At 36.2% G+C, this 19503-nt stretch overlaps 2 protein-coding genes across 2 annotated transcripts in view; one reads left to right on the top strand and one right to left on the bottom strand.

Moving 5' to 3' along the window:
* Positions 1–19503, top strand: part of CCDC7 (coiled-coil domain containing 7) — a 424140-nt gene that overhangs the window by 59039 nt on the left and 345598 nt on the right. Inside the window, exons 11-12 of the mRNA XM_055092614.2 lie at positions 7419–7449; positions 7886–7975. Coding sequence (XP_054948589.1) covers positions 7419–7449; positions 7886–7975 — 121 coding nt within the window. The remainder of the gene's footprint in view (positions 1–7418; positions 7450–7885; positions 7976–19503) is intronic.
* Positions 751–1284, bottom strand: LOC100994133 (nuclear nucleic acid-binding protein C1D-like). The gene has a single exon (XM_034930262.3). The coding sequence runs from the start codon at positions 1220–1222 to the stop codon at positions 797–799; it is 426 nt and encodes a 141-aa protein (XP_034786153.1). The 5' UTR covers positions 1223–1284; the 3' UTR covers positions 751–796.

Genomic DNA, 19503 nt, shown 5'->3' on the forward strand with positions numbered 1-19503 from the left:
GGAAGTGAGGATCTCTTTGTGGCCTTGATGATGATGATAATTTCATGGGTATATTCATATCCCCAATTCATTGGGATAGATACAATAAAAATGTATAGCTTTTTTTTGTTGTTGTTTTTATACAACATTTTCAGCCTTTATTGAGAGTACAGTCATCATGCCAAAATTCATCCATCAACATACAACCTTATTTCCCATCTAAAGTTAATGAGAATGTATTTTATTTTAAATGGGACATAGAGGCAACATGCCAAGAATTAAAGTACAACCATAAAGTTTTAGTTTCACACTTTGAATATCAACAAAGCAGTAATTCCTAAAATCATGAAAACATGATAAAGTATCTATACAGAAAAAAATGAACATTTAAGTCATTTCATGCTTTCTTAATATCATATAGTGAAAACAGATGTACCTATAATTTCAGCCTGCAGATAGCATACTTCATAAGGTCATTATTCATTTAAAATAGTACAAATGTTTACAAAGAACATTTCACTTAAATTTCACAGCTGCTTATAAAATGGTACTTGCAAGACTGACCTATATAAAGAAATAAGAGTCTCATCAAAAGAGATGGTAAATTATAAATATATAATATATCACAATGTTAAAATCCTCAGTGCAAATCAATAAAGATAATGATCTTTGGAGAGGAAAGTATTTAGCTTTACATATTTACTGTGAATTTACATATTAATAAGAAACACATTTAAACCTTGCCCTGCCACAGAATTATTTTGTGGGGGGGAAAAAAGATGTACTTTTTGAATATGTGTACATCAAAACCAAAAAGTTAACTTTTACTTTTTCCTTTATTGGCAACTTTTGATGCATTTTTTGGTTTTGGTTCCCAGAGGGCATTTTTTACAAATCTTGAAGCTGCACCTCTGTCCAGCTTGCCAGCCTTTTTCTTGTCTGTTATTTCCTTGACTCTGTTCATACATACTCTGATTCTTTCCAATTCCTGTTTTACTGGATGTTCCTTAGGATTAACTCCTTGGGTTGCCAAATAAACCCAAAACATTGAATTTAACGTGTATGCAGAAACCAAATCCACTTTTGCTTGTTCAAGTGGATCCAACTTCTGCAACAACTCATTTCTAGAAACAGACATCATGGTCTTCAGCATCTCATCCACAGCACCAATGGAATTCTCAAACGCTGACAAATACTCGTGAATTTCTACTGGATAGTGTTCATTAATTTCTTCACCTGCCATTATGGCTGACTCACGGCCTTCGACTCCAGTCTCCCGGAAAGCGGTCGGGCAACGATGACGACAATGACGCGCCGGCTCTGCCCGCTCCACGAGCGGCGCTTTCCGATGATCTCACCAATGTATAGCTTTTTATACACAAATTACATACCAATAAAGTGATTTAAAAGTGTAGGATAAAATATAGAAACTAGGATTTTATTAAATTATTATGCATAAATTTATATAGTAGCAGGATAGGACAATCATGTTGGTCTTTGGGGGAGCTAATAGACATATTCTTCAGGATCTTGTCAGTGCATTGTCTAGCTGTTCACCTGTGCATAATGAGAAATAAATAAATAGGCATAGATCTAGAGGGCCTTGAAATTCTTTTGTAATTGTGGGACAAATTGAGATCTCAATTAGATATTGATTTGTAAGATGGTTTGTGAAGATATGATTCCTTTTTGGTGAACAGAATGCTTAGAACTAGTGTTCAGTCTTAGAGATGAAGTTGTTAAGTTAGATAAGAACAATGTACATTACCTGAATCATGTGGTCTGGACAGGAAAGCAGTCCTGTTAAGAATTCCATCATGACATTTTTCTAGGGAGGCATAGATGTTACAAGTGAAGGTAATAGGCTGTTTTGCCTTTCAAAGCGTCTTTAGCCCAAGTGCATGCATCACAAATAGTTACCTTATGTCAGAATTGGAATCATAATAATTCTAACATGGCAAATTCACATTTGTGAATGAATTTCAGTGATTAGCTAGGGCATAGGCAAGGCAAAGGCATCCATGTGGTTAAAAAGTAATGAGAGATTCTGAATTCACATCATTTAAAAAAGTAACATTGATTACAGACCTAAATGTAAGAAAATAAAACCATAAAAAGGGAGGGAATTCAACTCTCAAAACTAAAAACACCTCGTTCAAAATTGAAACAAAGTTACAAGGTAAGCAGTAGACTGGGAGAAAAGATTTGTACTCATACAATAGAAAAAAGGAGTACTAATAAGAATCTGTAACTCCCTAAAAACACATAAGAAAAATAGGCAAAGTATATAAAGAGGAGGTAACTAAGGGAAAGACAAAAAAATTGGCCAATAAACATTTTAAGAGATGCTCAGTCTCACTGTGATCAGGGAAGATATAAGACAAAGCCATGACTTTTTTGTCTACAAAATTTAGAAGTTTTCTAATATCAACTATTGGCAGAGAGGTAGTGGAATGAATACTCTTACCATGCTAGTATAATAGAAATTTCCCCCTTTCGAGGACAATTTAGCACAGTTTAGTAATAACAAAAGTGTATGCCATGTTATATAGCAAATCTCTTTTTATCTACTCTCGGGAAAGGAGTACAATGTGCTCAAGAAAGCATATAAAAGGAATTTTTTTTGCATCAGTGCGATGGTAGCAAAACTAGAAAGAACCTGTTTTTGTTAGTAGGAGTATGGGTCAATAATCTATGGTAAATGGATAATAAGGGAATACTATGAATAACTATGTGACCACAAATTAGATAACTTAGATGATATATATCTCTAGAAAAACCCAAACTAAACTGTATCAAGAAGAACAAGAACATGTGACTGAACTTATAAGTAGTAAAAGATTTAATTAGTAATTAAACATATTCCCACCAAGAAATGCTTAGGCCAGATGACTTCACTTTTTAATCCTGTCAAATATTTAAAGAAGAGTTAATACCAGGCCTGTACAAACTCTTCTAAAAAATTAAAGAGTTCACACTTCTCAATTCATTCTATGAGATTAGTGTTACTCTGATACCAAAATTAGACAATCACAAGAACATAAATATGATATTTATTTTAAGAAGATAAATATGTGTTATGAATATGAACATGAAAATCCTTACCAAAATACTAGCAAACTGAATCCAACAGCATATAAAAAAGATTATATATGATGAACATGTGAGATTTATTTTAGGAATGCAAGGTTGATTTAAAATGCAGGTATCAATTTACATAATGTGTAATATTGATTAAATAAAGGAGAAAAAATTACATCAGTTCGCTAGATTCAGTAAATGCACTTGACAAAATTCAACATCTTTTTATGATACAAAGTTCCACAAACCAGGAATAGAAGGAAACTTCCTTAACCTGATGAAGGCCATTTACAAACCCCATAGCCAACATCATACTCAGTGGTGAGAATGAATAATTTCTCTCTATGATCAGGAACAAGACAAGACATTCACTTCTATTCATCATTATAGTGGAGGTTCTAGCAAGGGCAATTATGGAAGAAAAGGAAATAAAAGTGTTTGCATTGGTGAGGAAGAAGTAAAACTACCTCTATTTGCAAATGACATGATTTTAGATATAAAAACATCCTGAGTTCTGCTAAAACCTATTGGAAGTAATGAATGAATTCATCAAGGCTGCAATATACACGATCAATAAACAAAAACAATTTGTATTTCTGTACACTAGCTGTTATGGGTTGAATTGTATCCCCTCAAAAGATATGTTGAAGTTCTCACCCCCTGCTACCACAGGGTGACCTTATTTGGAAACAGGGTTATTCCCGATATTATTAGTTGAGATGAGGTCATACTGGAGTAGGATGGGCCCTTAATCCAACGTGACTAATGTCCTTATAGGAATTGGAAAAGACAGATAAACATGGAGGAAAGACTGCTAATGTAAAGATAGAGGCAGAGATTGGATTTATTCTGCCACAATCCAAAGAATGCCAGGGACTAACAGTGGCTAGAATAGGCATGGTGGTTTCCTTCCCCAGATATTTCAGAGGGAGCATGGCTGTGCCAACATTTTAATTTTGGATTTCAAGTCACCAGGCTGTGAGAAAATAAATTCTTGTTGTTTTAAATCACCCATATGTGGTCCTTTATTACTACAGCCCTAGGAAACGAATACACTAACTATGAACATTTCAAAAGTGAAATAAAGAAAACAATTCCATTTATAATAGCACCAAAGAGATCATACCTGAATTTAAAAGAAATGCAAGACTTGGGCACTGAAACTACAAAACATCATTGAAAGAACTTAAAGAACACCTACAGAAATGGATAGATATCTCATCTTCATAGACTGTTAAACTTAATATTTTTTATTTTCTTTTTAAGAGACAGGGTCTCACTCTGTCACCCAGGCTGGTGTGCAGTGATGCAATCATAGCTCACTTCAGCTGCTAACTCCTAGGCCCAAGGCATCTTCCTGCCTCAGCCTTCTAAGCAGCTAGGACTACAGGCATGCACCACCATGCCTGGCAATTAAAAAAATTTTTTTGTAGGGGCAGGGTCTTGCTGTGTTGCCTAGGCTCGTCTTGAACTCCAGGCTTCAAGTGATCCTCCTGCCTTGGCCTCCCAAAGTTCTGTGATTACAGGTGTGAGCCACCACACCTGGCTTTAATAATCTTAAGGTAGCAATACTTCCCAAATTGTCCTGCAGATTCAATGTAATTACTTTCAAAATTCCAGCTGACATTTTTAAAAAACTGACAAGCTGATTCTAAAACTCATGTGGAAGTGCAAGGAAGCTAGAATAGCCAAAGCAATCTTAAGAACAAAGTTAGAAGACTCATACTTAACTGATTTTAAAACTTAATACAAAGCTACAGTAACCAAGGCAAAGTGTTACTGGCATAAGGCTAGACATATAGAGCAATGGAATAGAATTGAAAGTCCACAAATAAACCCTTACATTTATGAGCAATTGATTTTCAAGGTAAGGTGATTCAATGGGGGAAAGAAAAGTCTTTTTAATAAATGGTACTTGGGCAACTGGTTATCCCCATGCAAAAGAACGAGGCTGGATTACTTATTTTTATTTTTATTTTTTTTTGAGGTGGAGTCTCGCTCTGTCGCTCAGGCTGGAGTGCAGTGGCACAATCTTGGCTCACTGCAATCTCTGCCTCCCGGGTTCATGCCATTCTTCTGCCTCAGCCTTCCGAGTAGCTGGGACTACAGGCACCTGCCACCACACCCGGCTAATTTTTTTTTTTTTTTTTTTTTTTTTGTAGAGGCGGGGTTTCACTGTGTTAGCCAGGATGGTCTGGATCTCCTGACCTTGTGATCCGCCCACCTTGCCTCCCAAAGTGCTGGGATTACAAGCGTGAGCCACCGTGCCCGGCCTTGGATTACTTATTTTTGCCATGCACTAATGTCAAAATTATCAAAGAACTAAATTTAAGAGCTAAAACTATAGGCATTTTAGAAGAAACATAGGAGTAAATCTTTGTGACATTGGGTTAGGCAGTGGTTTCTTAAATATGACATCAGAAGTACAATCAACAAAAGAAAAAGATCAACTTTATCCAAATTAAAAACTCTTGTGCTGCAAATGATACTATCAAAAACATGAAAAAAACCACTCATAGAATATGAAAAATATTCACAAATCATATATCTGCTGAAGTACTTAGAAGAATATATAAAGAACTCTTATACCTCAATAATAAAAAGATAAATAATTCAATTAAAAATAGGCAAAGGATCTGAATAGATATTTCCCCAAAGAAGATATAGAAATGCCCAACAAGCACATGAAAAGATACTTAACATTGTTAGTTACTAGATTTTTTTTGTTTTTTTTTTGAGATGAAGTCTCGCTCTGTCGTCCAGGCTGGAGTGCAGTGACATGATCTCAGCTCACTGCAACCTCCACCTCCTGGGTTCAAGCAATTCTTGTGCCTCAGCCTCCTAAGTTGCTGGGACTACAGGCACCTGCCACCACACCCGGCTAATTTTTGTATTTTTCGTAGAGATGGGGTTTCACCATGTTGGCCAGGCTGGTCTCAAACTCCTGACCTCAGTTGATCTTCCCGCCTCGGTCTCCCAAAGTGCTGGGATTACATGCATGAGCCACTGGGCCTGGCTGTCACTAGTTTTAATTGCAAATCAAAACCACTTTACACCCACTAGGATGGCTATATTCAAATAGACAACGCAATGATTTGTTGGCAAGTATGTAGAGAGATTGGGAACCTCATAATGGGAATTTAAATTATGTATCTGCTTTGGAAAAGTTTGCCGGTTCCTCAAAATGTTAAATACAGAGTCTGCATATGATTCAGAAATTCTGTTTCTAGGTTTATACATGAGATAAATGAAAACACATGTTCACACAAAAACTTGTACATAAATGTTCATAATAGCATTATTCATAATGGCAGAAAAGTGGAAACAAACAAAATGTCCTTAAAGTGATGGATAAATAAAATGTGGGATATCCATATAATGGAATGTTATTTGGCAGTAACATAGATAAACATAGATTATTTGTTGAAAATAATCTATGGTCTATCCATACTGTGGAACAATGTCACCAAACTGTGTCAGCAAACTGTGGAACAATGTCAAACCTAACCTGAAACTTATTTTTGTAAATAAAGTTTAATTGGAATACAGCCATATGCATTGAAGAATAGTGACAGAGACCATCAGGCTTGCAGAATCTAAAATACTTACTATTTAGTTCTTTACAACTCCTGCTATGGAATAATCATTAGCGCTTAAAAAAACTGAGAAAGATCTATGTTTATGGACATGAAGAAATCTCAGACATTAAGTTAAGTGAAAAAGTAAGTTGGGAACAATATATACAGTGATGTCATTTATGTGAAAAAGAAAACTGAAATCCAACCCACTAATAAAAATTACAGAATGGAAAAGTTACATGCAGTATTGTGTAAATGCCTAGAACAAGTCCTGGAAAGGTAACAGTGATCCAATAATATTTCTAGGGAGAGTATTAAATTTTTGAAGTGCTAATCAAAGTGTCCGTTAAACTTCATCTGTATTAAAATCTTTACAAAGAAAATGTGTGTGTTAGGTGGGAATTGAACAATGAGAACACATGGACACAGGAAGGGGAACATTACACACCGGGGACTGTTATGGGGTGGGGGGAGGGGGGAGGGATAGCATTAGGAGATATACCTAATGCTAAATGACGAGTTAATGGGTGCAGCACACCAACATGGCACATGTTTGTTACATATGTAACAAACCTGCACGTTGTGCACATGTACCCTAAAACTTAAAGTATAATAATAATAAAATAAAAAAAAGAAAAGAAAAAGTGGGATGCAAGGGAGAGCAGAATAAAACAGCAGCAACTAATTACTGAATACCAAAAGAAAAAAAAATGTGTGTGTTTCATAAATTAAAATATAAATGTACAATTATAAACACACTTTTTTTGGTTTATTTTTCAGAGCTGTAAATGATCAAGTTTTGTTAGATGCTGTAAGTATAGTACTCTCAATTTGAAATTACACTTTGTCCTTGAGTTCTTAACAGATTGTAGAAATTGTCAGGATACATAATCCTACATAAAGATCCAATCCTTACTTAGTTTATTTAAGAGATTTGTATGCATATGTGAACTGGAAAGCCTTGTCTATTTTGTTCATTTTACTCTCATTATCACTCAGAAACACTTCACTTCTGAAATACTAAACTATAATATCCTACAGTCATCTGAATAGTTCCAGTCCTTGACACTTGTAGATCTTTTATGTCTTTCAGCTCCAATTATTGTATCACTCTACAGACTGATATCAATGTTTCATTCTTGTCATGAGTTAATGAAGACTTTCTTACCTTAATAACTAAATATCTGAATAACCTTTCTACATTGAGAGTTTTACTCTTCATTATTACTAAAATTATTTGTTTTTAGGAATACAAACAGATGCAACGTGATTTTCAGTTGTTGTCGGAAGAGAAGTTGGTGCTGGAAAATGAACTACAAAAGTTGAAGGACAAAGAGGTTGGAAAAATTTTAGTGTTTGAAAATGGCATACACCTAACAAGGCTTATTATGTTAGGATAGAAATCAAAGAGCTATTTAAATGTTATATAATATGTTTTTAATATTAATAATTCGTAGCAGCTATGCTTTAAAAATAAAATTATGCCATATTCTAAATTATCATATTAGGTGTCAAAACCAAAAGGATGCCATGAAAAAACAGATAAACATCTGAAAAGACATTTCTAGGCCAAATATTTAACTTTATTAAACTAACAGTAAATTAGTTTTCAAATATATTGTAAATGCATTTTGTGGTATTTTCTACAATTATGTAATGTGTGTGTCCCAGTTCATTATACCAAATAGAGTAAATAGAAATAGAAATGCAAGGATAAAGGAAAATTTGTTTCCTCTTGTATTTTATTATTCTCTTTGCCATTGTTAGAGAGCTTACAAATTCAAACTACAGACAATAAAGTCAAATACATTAGAAGTGAACTTTTATTAACCACTTAAGAAATTAAGATATATGATTGAGGAAAAATACTAAATTTCAATAATGTTGGTTGCTTGATATTTCTTCCTTACTAGGGGAGGAAGCAGAAATCATACAGGAGATTTGCTGTTTGATCAGTTAGAGAAGGAGTAGTCTTACACAGGTGTCAAATATAAGATCAGGGCTGTCATATATGTTCAGTTTAGGGATAGTTTTCCTTTAGGTATCATGCCAAATAGGAATAGAACATTGGTACAAAAAAACTAAAAATAGTAAATTGTCATGTTGAAGAACTGAGTAGTCTGACTGTGAGAATTTTGCAGCATCCTAATCGCATACTGTTAGAGCCACATTGAAAAAACGCTGGAGCTTCTTAGATGGCTTGAGGATGTTGCAGCAGTTTCTGGTTTTGCTTCCTTGTGTTTCTTCAGGTGTTTTGTCTCTAATTCTGCTCTAGAGAGCTATGGTTTTTGCATGAACTTCAATATGTGATCTAGGATACAACAAGTTTTTTCTTGTTCAGAAACTTTGGTGCTCATTTGGTAGGTTAGACTCTTACCCATTCTTTAAAACATTAAAAAATTTTTTTTTATTTTTGTGGGTACATAGTAGGTGTATATATTTATGGGGTACATGAGATATTTTGGTACAGGCATACAATGTGTAATAATCATATCATGGAAAATTTGGTATCCTCCTTAAGCACTTATCCTTTGTGTGGCAAATAATCCAATTATACTTTTTTAGTTATTCTTAAATGTACAATTAAATCACTATTGACTATTGTTCCCCTGTTGTGCTATCAAATACTAAGTCTTATTCATTCTTTCCAACTACATTTTTTGTACCCATTAACCATTCCCACCTCCTTCTCACACTCCAAGCCTCTGGTAACCATCCTTCTATTCTCTATCTCCATGAGTTCAATTGTTTTGATTTTTAACCCCCACAAATAAGTGAAAACATGCAATGTTTGTCTTTCTATGCCTGGCCTATTTCATTTAACATAATGACTTCCAGTTCCATCTATGTTGTTGCAAATGACACAATCTCCTTTTTTACGACTAAGTAGTACTCCATCGTGTATGAGTATTACATTTTCTTTTTCCAGTCATACGTTGATGGACACAGAGGTTGCTTCCAAATCTTGGCTACTGAAAACAGACCTGCAGCTAACATGGGAGTGCAGATATCTCTTTGATATTCTGATTTCCTATTTTTGGGATATATACATATCAATAGCATTGCTGGATTGTATGGTAGCTCTATTTTTAGTTTTTTGAGCAACCCCCAAACTGTTTTCCATAGTGGTTTTACTAATTCACATTCTCACCAACAGTGTATGAGGGTTCCCTTTTCTCCACATCATCCCCAGCATTTGTTATTGCCTGGCTTTTGAATAAAAGTCATTTTAACTGGGGCAAGATGATATTTCATTGTAGTTTTGATTTGCATTTCTCAGATGATCAGTGATGTTGAGGACCTTTTTATATGCCTATTTGCCATTTGTATGTCTTGTTTTGAGAAATGTCTATTTGAATCTTTTACCCATTTTTAAATTGGATTATTAGATTTTTTTTTCCTATGGAGTTGTTTGAGCTCCTTATATATTCTGATTGTTAATCCCTCATCAGATGGGTAGTTTGGAAATATTTTTTCTCATTTTGTGGGTTGTCTCTTCACTTTGTAGATTGTTTTCTTTGCTGTGCAGAAGCTTTTTAACTTGGTGTTATCCCATGGGTCCATTTATTTTTTGGTTACCTATACTTGTGGAGTATTACTCAAGAAATTTTTGCACAGACCAATATGCTAGAGAGTTTCTCCAATATTTTCTTGGAGTAGTGTCATAGTTTGAGGTCATAGATTTAAGTCTTTAATCCATTTTGATATGATTTTTGTGTAAGGTGAGAGAGGGTTCAAGATTCATTCATCTGCATTTAGCTATCCAGTTTCCCAGCAACATTTATTGAAGAGACTGTCTTTTCCCCCACTGTATGTTCTTGGCACCTTTCTTGAAAATGAGTTCATTGTAGGTGTGTGGAATTTTTTCTGGGTTCTCTTCTGTTCCATTGGTCTATGTGTTGGCTTTTTTGCAACTACCATGCTGTTTTGTTTACTGTAGCTCTGTAGTATAATTTAAAGTCAAATAATATAATTTCTTCAGTTTTATTTCTTTTGCTGAGGATAGCTTTGGCTATTCTGGGGCTTTTGCGATTTTATATAAATGTTAGGATTTGTTTTACATTTCTGTGAAGAATATCATTGATATTTTTACAGGGATTACACTGAATCTGTACATTGCTTTGGGTACTATGGACATTTTAACAATATTGATTCTTCCATCTATGAACATGGAATATCTCTCCATTTCAATTTCTTTCATCAGTGTTTTATAGTTATCCTTGTAGAGATCTTTCACTTCTTTGGTTAATACCTAGGTGTTTAATTTGTGGCCATTGTAAATGGGATTACTTGTTTGATTTCTTTTTCAGATTATTCACTGTTGGTATATAGAAATGTTACTGATTTTTGTATTTTGATTTGTATCCTGTAACTTTACTGAATTTATCAGTTCTAAGAGTTTTTTTTTTTTTTTTGGCTAGTCTTTAGATTTTTCCAAATATAAGATCATACCATACCATCTGCAAACAAGGATAATTTGACTTGTTCCTTTCCAATTTGGATGCCCTTTATTTCTTTCTCTTATCTGATTGCTCTAGTGAGAACTTCCAGTACTATGCTAAACAACAGTCATGACAGTGGGCATCCTTACCATGTTCCAGATCTTAGAGAAAAGGCTCTCAGTTTTTTCCCATTCAGAGTGAAACTGGCTGTGGGTTTATCATATGTGGCTTTTATTATCGTTGAGGTATGTTTCTTCTGTAGCCAGTTTTTAGAGGGTTTTTATCATGAAGGGATGTTGAACTTTATCAAATGCCTTTTCAGCAGCAATTGAAATGATCACATGGTTTTTGCCTTTCAGTCTGTTAATATGATGTATCACATTGATTGATTTGCATATTGTGAATCCCACTTGGTCATGATGAATGATCCTTTTACTGTATTGGTGAATGTGTTTTGTTAAGAGTTTTGTTGAGAATTCTTGCATCAATAGTCACCAGAAATAGTGGCATATAGGCCTTTCTTTTGAAGAGCTTTTGTCTAGATTTGATATCAGGGTAATGCTGGTCTTGTAGAATGAGTTTGGAAGTATTCCCTCCTCTAGTATTTTTGGGGTGGTTTTAATAGGGTTGGTATTATTTCTTTAAATGTTTGGTAAAATTCAGCAGTGAAGCCCCTGGGTCCTGGGCTTTCCTTACTGGGAGACTTTTTATTATGGCTCTGATCTCGTTACTTTTTGTTGGTCAGTTCAGGTTTTGTATTTTTTCATGTTTCAATTTTGGTAGGTTATATGGGTCTAGAAATTTATTTCTTTTAGATTTTTCAATTCATTGATATATAGTTGCTCATAGTAGCCACTAATGATTCTTTGAATTTCTGTAGTATCAGTTGTAATATCTCCTTTTTCATATCTGATTTTTATTTATTTCAATCTTTCTCTTCTTTTCATAGTCTGACTAAAGGTTTGTCAATTTATTTATCTTTTCAAAACACCAACTTTTTGTTTCATTGATCTTTTGTATTGTTTTCTTCATCAGAAATTCATTTATGTCTGCTCTGATCTTTATTATTTCTTCTACTAATTTTGGGTTTGGTTTGCTGTTACTTTTCTAGTTTTTTTGTTGCTTCATTAGGTTATTTATGTGAAATTTTTCTTCTTTTTTGATGCAGGCACTTGTAGTTATGAAGTTTCCTCTTAGTACTGTTTTTGCTGTATCCCATAGGTTTTGGTATATTGTGTTTTCATTATTATTTCTTTCATGAATTTTTTCAGTTCCCTTCTTAATTTCTTCATTGACTGATTGGTCATTCAGGAGCATATTTTTTAATTTCCATGTGTTTGCATAGTTTCCAAAATTCCTTTTGTTATTGATTTGTGGTTTTATTTCATTGTTGTCAGGGAAGATGCTTGATATTATTTCAGTTTTATTTGAATGTTTTAAGACTTGTTTTGTGACCTAACAAATGGTATATCCTTGAAAATGATTCATGCACTGCAGAGAAAAATGTGTATTCTGCAACCGTTGGATGAAATGTTCTATAAATATCTGTTAGTTCCATTTGTTCTGTAGTACAGATTAAGTTTGATGTTTCTTTGTTGATTTTCTATCTCAGAGATCTTTCCAATGCTAAAAGTAGGGTGTTTGGCCGGGGGCAGTGGCTCATGCCTGTAATCCTAGCACTTTGGGAGGTTGAGGCAGGCAGATTGCCTCAGCTCAGGAGTTCAAAACCAGCCTGGACAACACGGTGAAACCTTGTCTCTACTAAAAAATACGAAAAAATTAGCTGGGCATGGTGGCAGGCACCCGTAGTCCCAGCTACTCGGGAGGCTGACACAGGAGAATTGCTTGAACCTGGGAGGCAGAGGTTGCAGTGAGCCGAGATTGCACTACTGCACACCAGCCTGGGTGACAGAGCGAGACGCCGTCTCCAAAAAAAAAAAAGTAGGGTGTTGAAGTCTCCAGCTATTGTTGTATTGATATCTATCTTTCTCTTTAGCTCTAATAATATTTGCTTTACATATCTGGGTGTTCCAGTGTTGACTGCATATATATTTACAATCATTATATCCTCTTGCTGAATTGACCTCTTTATCATTATATAATGACCTTTTTTGTCTCTTCTTACAGTTTTTGTGTTGAAATCTATTTTGTCTTGTATAAGTAGAGTTACTCCTGCTTTTTTTTTGGTTTCCACTGGCATGGAATATCTTTTTCCATTCCTATATTTTCTGTCTATGTGTCTCTTTATAGGTAAAGTATGTTTCTTGTAGGCAACAAATTATTGGTTCTTGTTTTTTTTTTAATCCATTCACCCATCACATATCTTTTGATTAGAAAGTTTAGTCCATTTACATTCAGTGTTATTATTCATAAGTAGGGACTTGCTCCTGCCATTTTTTAAATTTGTTTTCTGGTTGTTTTACAGCCTTATCTTTCTTCCTTCTGTCTCTTTTTTTTTTTTTTAGTGAAGGTGACTTTGTCTGGTGGTTTGCTTTAATTTCTTGCTTTTTATTTTTTGTGTATTCCTTGCTTGTTTTTTGATTTGAGGTTACCATGAGGCTTGCAAGTACTATCTTATAACCCACAACTTTAAACTGATGATGACTTAACACTGATTGCATGAACAGAATACATGTGGAAAGAAAACTCATAAAAACTCTACACTTTAATTTCATCCACTTGTGTGTTAATTGTTTTCTTTTTGTACTGTGTCTTGAAAAAAGCTGGTATAGTTATTCTTTTTGTTTGTTTTATCACTGAGTCTTTTTATTTAAGTCAAGAGTAGTTTACACAGCACAGTTATGGTGTTACATGATTCTGTGTTTTCTTGTGTGCTTACTATTACCAGTGAGTTTTGTACCTTCAGATGATTTCTCATTGCTCGCTAACATCCTTTCCTTTCAGATAAAAGAATTTCCTTTAGCATCTCTTATGGGACAGGTCTGGTGTTGATAAAATCCCTCAACTTTTGTTTATATGGAAAGGTCTTTATTTCTCTGCAATGCTTAAAGAATATTTTTGCCAGCTATACTATTCTAGGGTAAAAGGTTTTTTCCTTCAGCTCATTAAATATGGCATGCCACTTTCTCCTGGCTTGTAAGTTTTCCACTGAAAGTCTGCTGCCAGACATATTTGAGGTCTATTGTATGTTATTTGTTTCTTTTCTCTTGCTGCTTTTAGGATCCTTTCCTTATCCTTTATCTTTGGGAGTCTGATTGTTACGTACCTTGAGGTAGTCTTCTTTGGGTTATATTTTCTTGCTGGTCTATAACCTTGTACTGGAATGTTGATATATTTCTCTAGGTTTGGGAAGTTGTTTGATATTATCCCTTTGAATAAACTCTCTACCCCATCTCTTTCTCCTGTTCAAGGCCAATAACTCTTAAAGTGCCCTCATGAGGCTGTTTTCTAGATCTTGTACGTGTGCTTCATTGTGTGTTTTTTTTTTTCTTTTGTCTCCTCTGTCTGAGTATTTTCAAATAGGGGGATGGGGGAGGGATAGCATTGGACAAATACCTAATGTAAATGACGAGTTAATGGGTGCAGCAAATCAACATGGCACATGTGTACATATGTAACAAACCTGCACATTGTGCACATGTACCCTATAACTTAAAGCATAATAAAAAAAAAAGAAAAGGAAAAAAAACCCAAATAGCCTGTCTTTAAGCTCAATAATTGTTTCTCTTGCTTGATCAATTCTGCTATTAAGAGAGTCTGATGCATTCTTCAGCATGTCAATTGCATTTTTCGACTCCAGAATTTCTGCTTGATTCTTTTAAAATATTTTAATCTCTTTGTTAAATTTATCTGATAGAATTCTGAATTCCTTCTCTGTATTATCTTGAATTTGAGTTTTCTGAAAACAGCTATTTGAGTTCTCTTTCTGAAACGTCATATATCTCTGTTTCTCCAGGATTGGTTCTTCGTGCCTTATTTGGTTCATTTGGTGAGGTTATGTTTTCTTGGATGGTGTTGAAGCTTGTAGATGTTTATAAGGGTCTGGATTTTGAAGAGTTAGGTATTTATTATAGTCTTCACAGTCTGAGCCTGTTTGTGCCTGTCCTTCTTGTGAAGACTTTTGAAGTATTTGAAGGGACTTGGGCCCCAAGCCCAATAATGCTGTGTTTTTTGCAGACTCTTAGAGGTATCACCTTGATGGTCTTGGATAAGATCCAGAAGGATTCTCTGGATTACCAGGCAGGAACTTTTCTTTTTTTCCCTTACTTTCTCTCAAAGGAACAGAGTCTCTCTCTCTCTGCTGAGCCATCTGGAACTGGGGGTGTGTTGTGCAAGCACCCCTGTGGTCACCACCATTGAGACTGCGCCAGGTCAGACTCGAAGCCAGCACAGGACTGGGCCTTTCCCAAGGCCCTTTCCTTCAGGGTGGTGTGTTCCCCCAAGCCCTAAGTGTGTTCAGAGATGCTGGTTGGGAGGCAGGGATGAGAGTAAAAACCTTAGCATTTTACCTGATGTTTTCTGCTATGGCTAAGCTGGAACTCAACCCATGATACAAAGTTCTTCCCACTCTTCCTTTGCCTTTGCAAAGGCAGAGAAGCCCCTCCCTGTGGCCACCACCACAAATGGGTCATGAGGGCTTCTGCCTGTACACACCGTTGATGCTGACTTAAAGCTCATGGTCTCTTCCTTCAGCTTGTGGTGAATGCTTCCAGGCCTGGGACTCACCCTTCAGGGCAGTGGGTTCCCCTCTGGCCCAGGTAAGGTCCAGAAATATTGTCCAGAAGTCTCAGCCTGGGCTCAGGGACCCCAAGAGCCTGCTCATTGTTCTACCCCACTGTGGTTGAGCTGATACCTAGGGTGCAGGACAAAGTCACCTTTACGTTTCCCCCTTATTTTCTCAAACAGAAGGAGTCTTTCACCATAGCCTCTATAGCTTGGAATGTCCTGAGTCACCCTTGAAGCCCCCATGTCTCAGAGCCCAGGCCCACAGTGTACTCTGTGCATATCACTGGTGGTTATTCAGGGCCCAGGGCTCTTTAGTCAGGAGGTGATGACTCCTGCTAGTACTGGGTCCTTCACTTCAAGGCAGCATGCTCCCTTTTGGCCCAGGATGTGATTAGAAATGTCCAGGAGCGAGGGCCTGGAATAGTTGGCCTCATGACTCTCCTTGGTGCTCTATCCTACTGTACCTGAGCTGGTGTCCAGGATGCAAGACAAAGTCCTCTTTACTCTTTGCTCTCTTCTCCTTAAGCAGGAGGGAGTCACTTTCGTTGCTGAGCTGCATTGCCTGGGGTTGGGGGAAGGGTGGCACAAGCATTCCCTTTGCCATACCAGCTGGTATCTTCGTAGGTCACGCGCCACCCAAGTTTACTGGCTTTAAGCCCAACCCTAGCCCTACAAATAGTCTATAAATTGCAGTCCATGTGTCCTAGACTGCCTTTCAAGTGTACCTGGGACCCCAAAGCCCTTCAGTCCATGATGTTGAGGATTGCCAAGAAACTCAAGCTCGGCCACTAGTATGGTCAGTTCCCCTCTGGCAAGGGCTGGTGCAAATGCTCCCTCCATGTGTGGGTGCTGGCTGAGCCCAGCATGGCTTTATTCTCTGCTGTGACAGGGCAGCACTGGGTTCATTGTAAAGTCCCCCCACTGTTGTGCTCTCCCTCCCCAAAGTGCACAGATTCTTTCTCCACCCCACATGGCTGCTGCACTGTGATAGCGGATGAATAGCATCAGCATTTAATACTGTTTCTTCTGACCTCCTCAATGCCTCTTTTGGCAATATGAAATTAAAACGAGGAACTGTGATTGCTCACCTGATTTTTGGTTCTTGTGATGGTGCTTTCCTGTGTGTAGATAGTTGTTAAAATTTGGTGTTCCAACAGAGGGGACGAACAGTGTAGACTTCTATTTTGCCATCTTGCCACCACCATTTTTGTCTCAGCCTGTGCACATCATTTCTGCTTCACTCTTCACTTAAGCTTTCAGTATTCTAAAATATATTAAAGTCTGCTGGACCACATTTCTAATACTATATAAATGTGAAATGTAGTCAATGAATGACTTTACCTTCTCTTGTTATAAATTACTTAAAGAATTTCTCATAATGATGTAGATGTGCGAAGGAGAACTGTGGAAGTAATTGTTATATCCACACAAGGGTAGTGACCAAGAAATCTGAGAAGTAGTCTGTTTTCAGAGACGGAAATTTAACATGGCAATTGGTGAAATAGGATGGTGGGTAGAGAATAATGGTTATGGAATATGTCGAACACAGGATTTCTACTTTTTATTTTTATTTTTAATTTTTTTATTTATATAAATTTATGGGGTACAAGTGTAATATTGTTATATGCATAGACTGCATAGTAGTGAAGTCAGGACTTTTAAGTTCTCCATCACTCAAATAATGTATGTTAACATACCCATTAAATAATCTCTCATCATCTACCTCCCTGCCCACCCACTGACCCTTCCAAGTCATTCCTCACTCTAAGTCCATGTGTACACATTGTTTAGCTTCCACTTGTAAATTAGAATATGGGGTATTTGTCTTTCTGTGTCTGGCTTGTTTCACTTAATATAATGGCCTCCAGTTTCATCCATGTTGCTGCAAATGACAGGATTCCATCCTTTTTATGGCTGAATGGCTGAATAATATTCCACTGTGTATATGTAGCACGTTTCTTTTTTTTTTAAATTGTAATAGGTTTTTGGGGAACAGGTTTTTGGTTACATGAATAGGTTTTTTAGTGGTGATTTCTGAGATTTTGGTGCATCCATCACCCAAGCAGTGTACACTGTACCCAATGTATATTTATCCCTCACCCCCCTCTCATCCTTTCCCCTGAGTCCCCAACACCCATTGCATTATTCTTATGCCTTTGCATCCTGATAGCTTAGGTCCCACTTATGAGTGAGAGCATACGGTGTTTGGTTTTCGATTCCTGAGTTACTTCACTTAGAATAATGGTCTCCAAATCTATCCAGGTTGCTGTGAATGACATTATTTCATTCCCTTTTATGGCTGAGTAGTATTCCATGGTATTCCATGGTATATGTATGTGTGTGTGTGTGTGTGTGTATATATATACACACACATATATATATACATATATATACACACACATATATATACACATATATATACACACACATATATGTACATATATATACACACACATATATATGTATATATACATATATACGTATTTATATATACACACACATTATTCCATGGAATACTTTTATATATATATTTATATTTTCTTTATCCACTCATCGATTGATGGGCATTTGGGCTGGTTCCATATTTTTGCAGTTGCAAATTGTGCTGCTATAAACATGCATTTGCAAATATCTTTTTTGTATAATGACTTCTTTTCCTCTGGGTAGATACCCAGTCATGGGATTGCTGGATCAAATGGTAGATCTACTGTCTACTTGTAGTTTATTTTTATTTTATTTTATGTTATTTTTTTTTTTTTGAGATGGAGTCTTGCCCTGTTACCCAGGCTGGAGAGCAATGGTGCGGTCTCAGCTCACTGCAACCTCTGCCTCCTGGGTTCAAATGATTCTCCTGCCTTGACCTCCCAAGTAACTGAGGATTACAGGAACCCACTACCACGCCCGGCTAATTTTTGTATTTTTAGTAGAGATGGGGTTTCACATGTTGGCCAGGCTGATCTTGAGCTCCTGACCTCGTGATCTGCCTGCCTCGGCCTCCCAAAGTGCTGGGACTACAGGCATGAGCCACTGCGCCCAGCCTACTTGTAATTTTTAAAGGAATTGCCACACTGTTTTCCATAGCGGTTGTACTAGTTTACATTCCCACCAGCAGTGTAAAAGTGTACCCTTTTTACTATATCCACACCAACATCTATTATTTTTTGATTCTTTGATTATGGCCATTCTTGCAGGAGTAAGGTGGTATTGCATTGTGGTTTTGTATCGCATTTCCCTGATTGTTAGTGATGCTGAGCATTTTTTTCATGTTTATTGGCCATTTGTATATCTTCTTTTGAAAATTGTCTATTCATATCCTTAGCCTACTTTTTAGTGGGATTACTTGTTTTGTTCTTGCTAATTTGTTTCAGTTCCTTGTAGATTCTGGATATTAGTCTTTTGTCAGATGTATAGATTGTGAGAATTTTCTCCCATGCTGTGGGTTGTCTCTTTACTCTGTTGATTGTTTCTTTTCCTGTGCAGAAGGTTTTTAGTTTAATTAAGTCCCATCTATTTATCTTTGTTATTGTTGCATTTGCTTTTGGGTTCTTGGTTATGAAGTCTTTGCCTAAGCCAATGTCTAGAAGGGTTTTTCCATGTTATCTTCTAGAATCTTTATGGTTTCAGGCCTTAGATTTAAGTCTTTGATCCATCTTGAGTTGATTTTTGTATAAGGTGAAAGATGAGGATCCAGTTTCATTCTCCTGCATGAGGCTTGCCAATTATCCCAGCACCATTTG

This window comes from Pan paniscus, chromosome 8, assembly GCF_029289425.2.
Source record: "Pan paniscus chromosome 8, NHGRI_mPanPan1-v2.0_pri, whole genome shotgun sequence".
NCBI classification, from domain to species: Eukaryota; Metazoa; Chordata; class Mammalia; order Primates; family Hominidae; genus Pan; species Pan paniscus.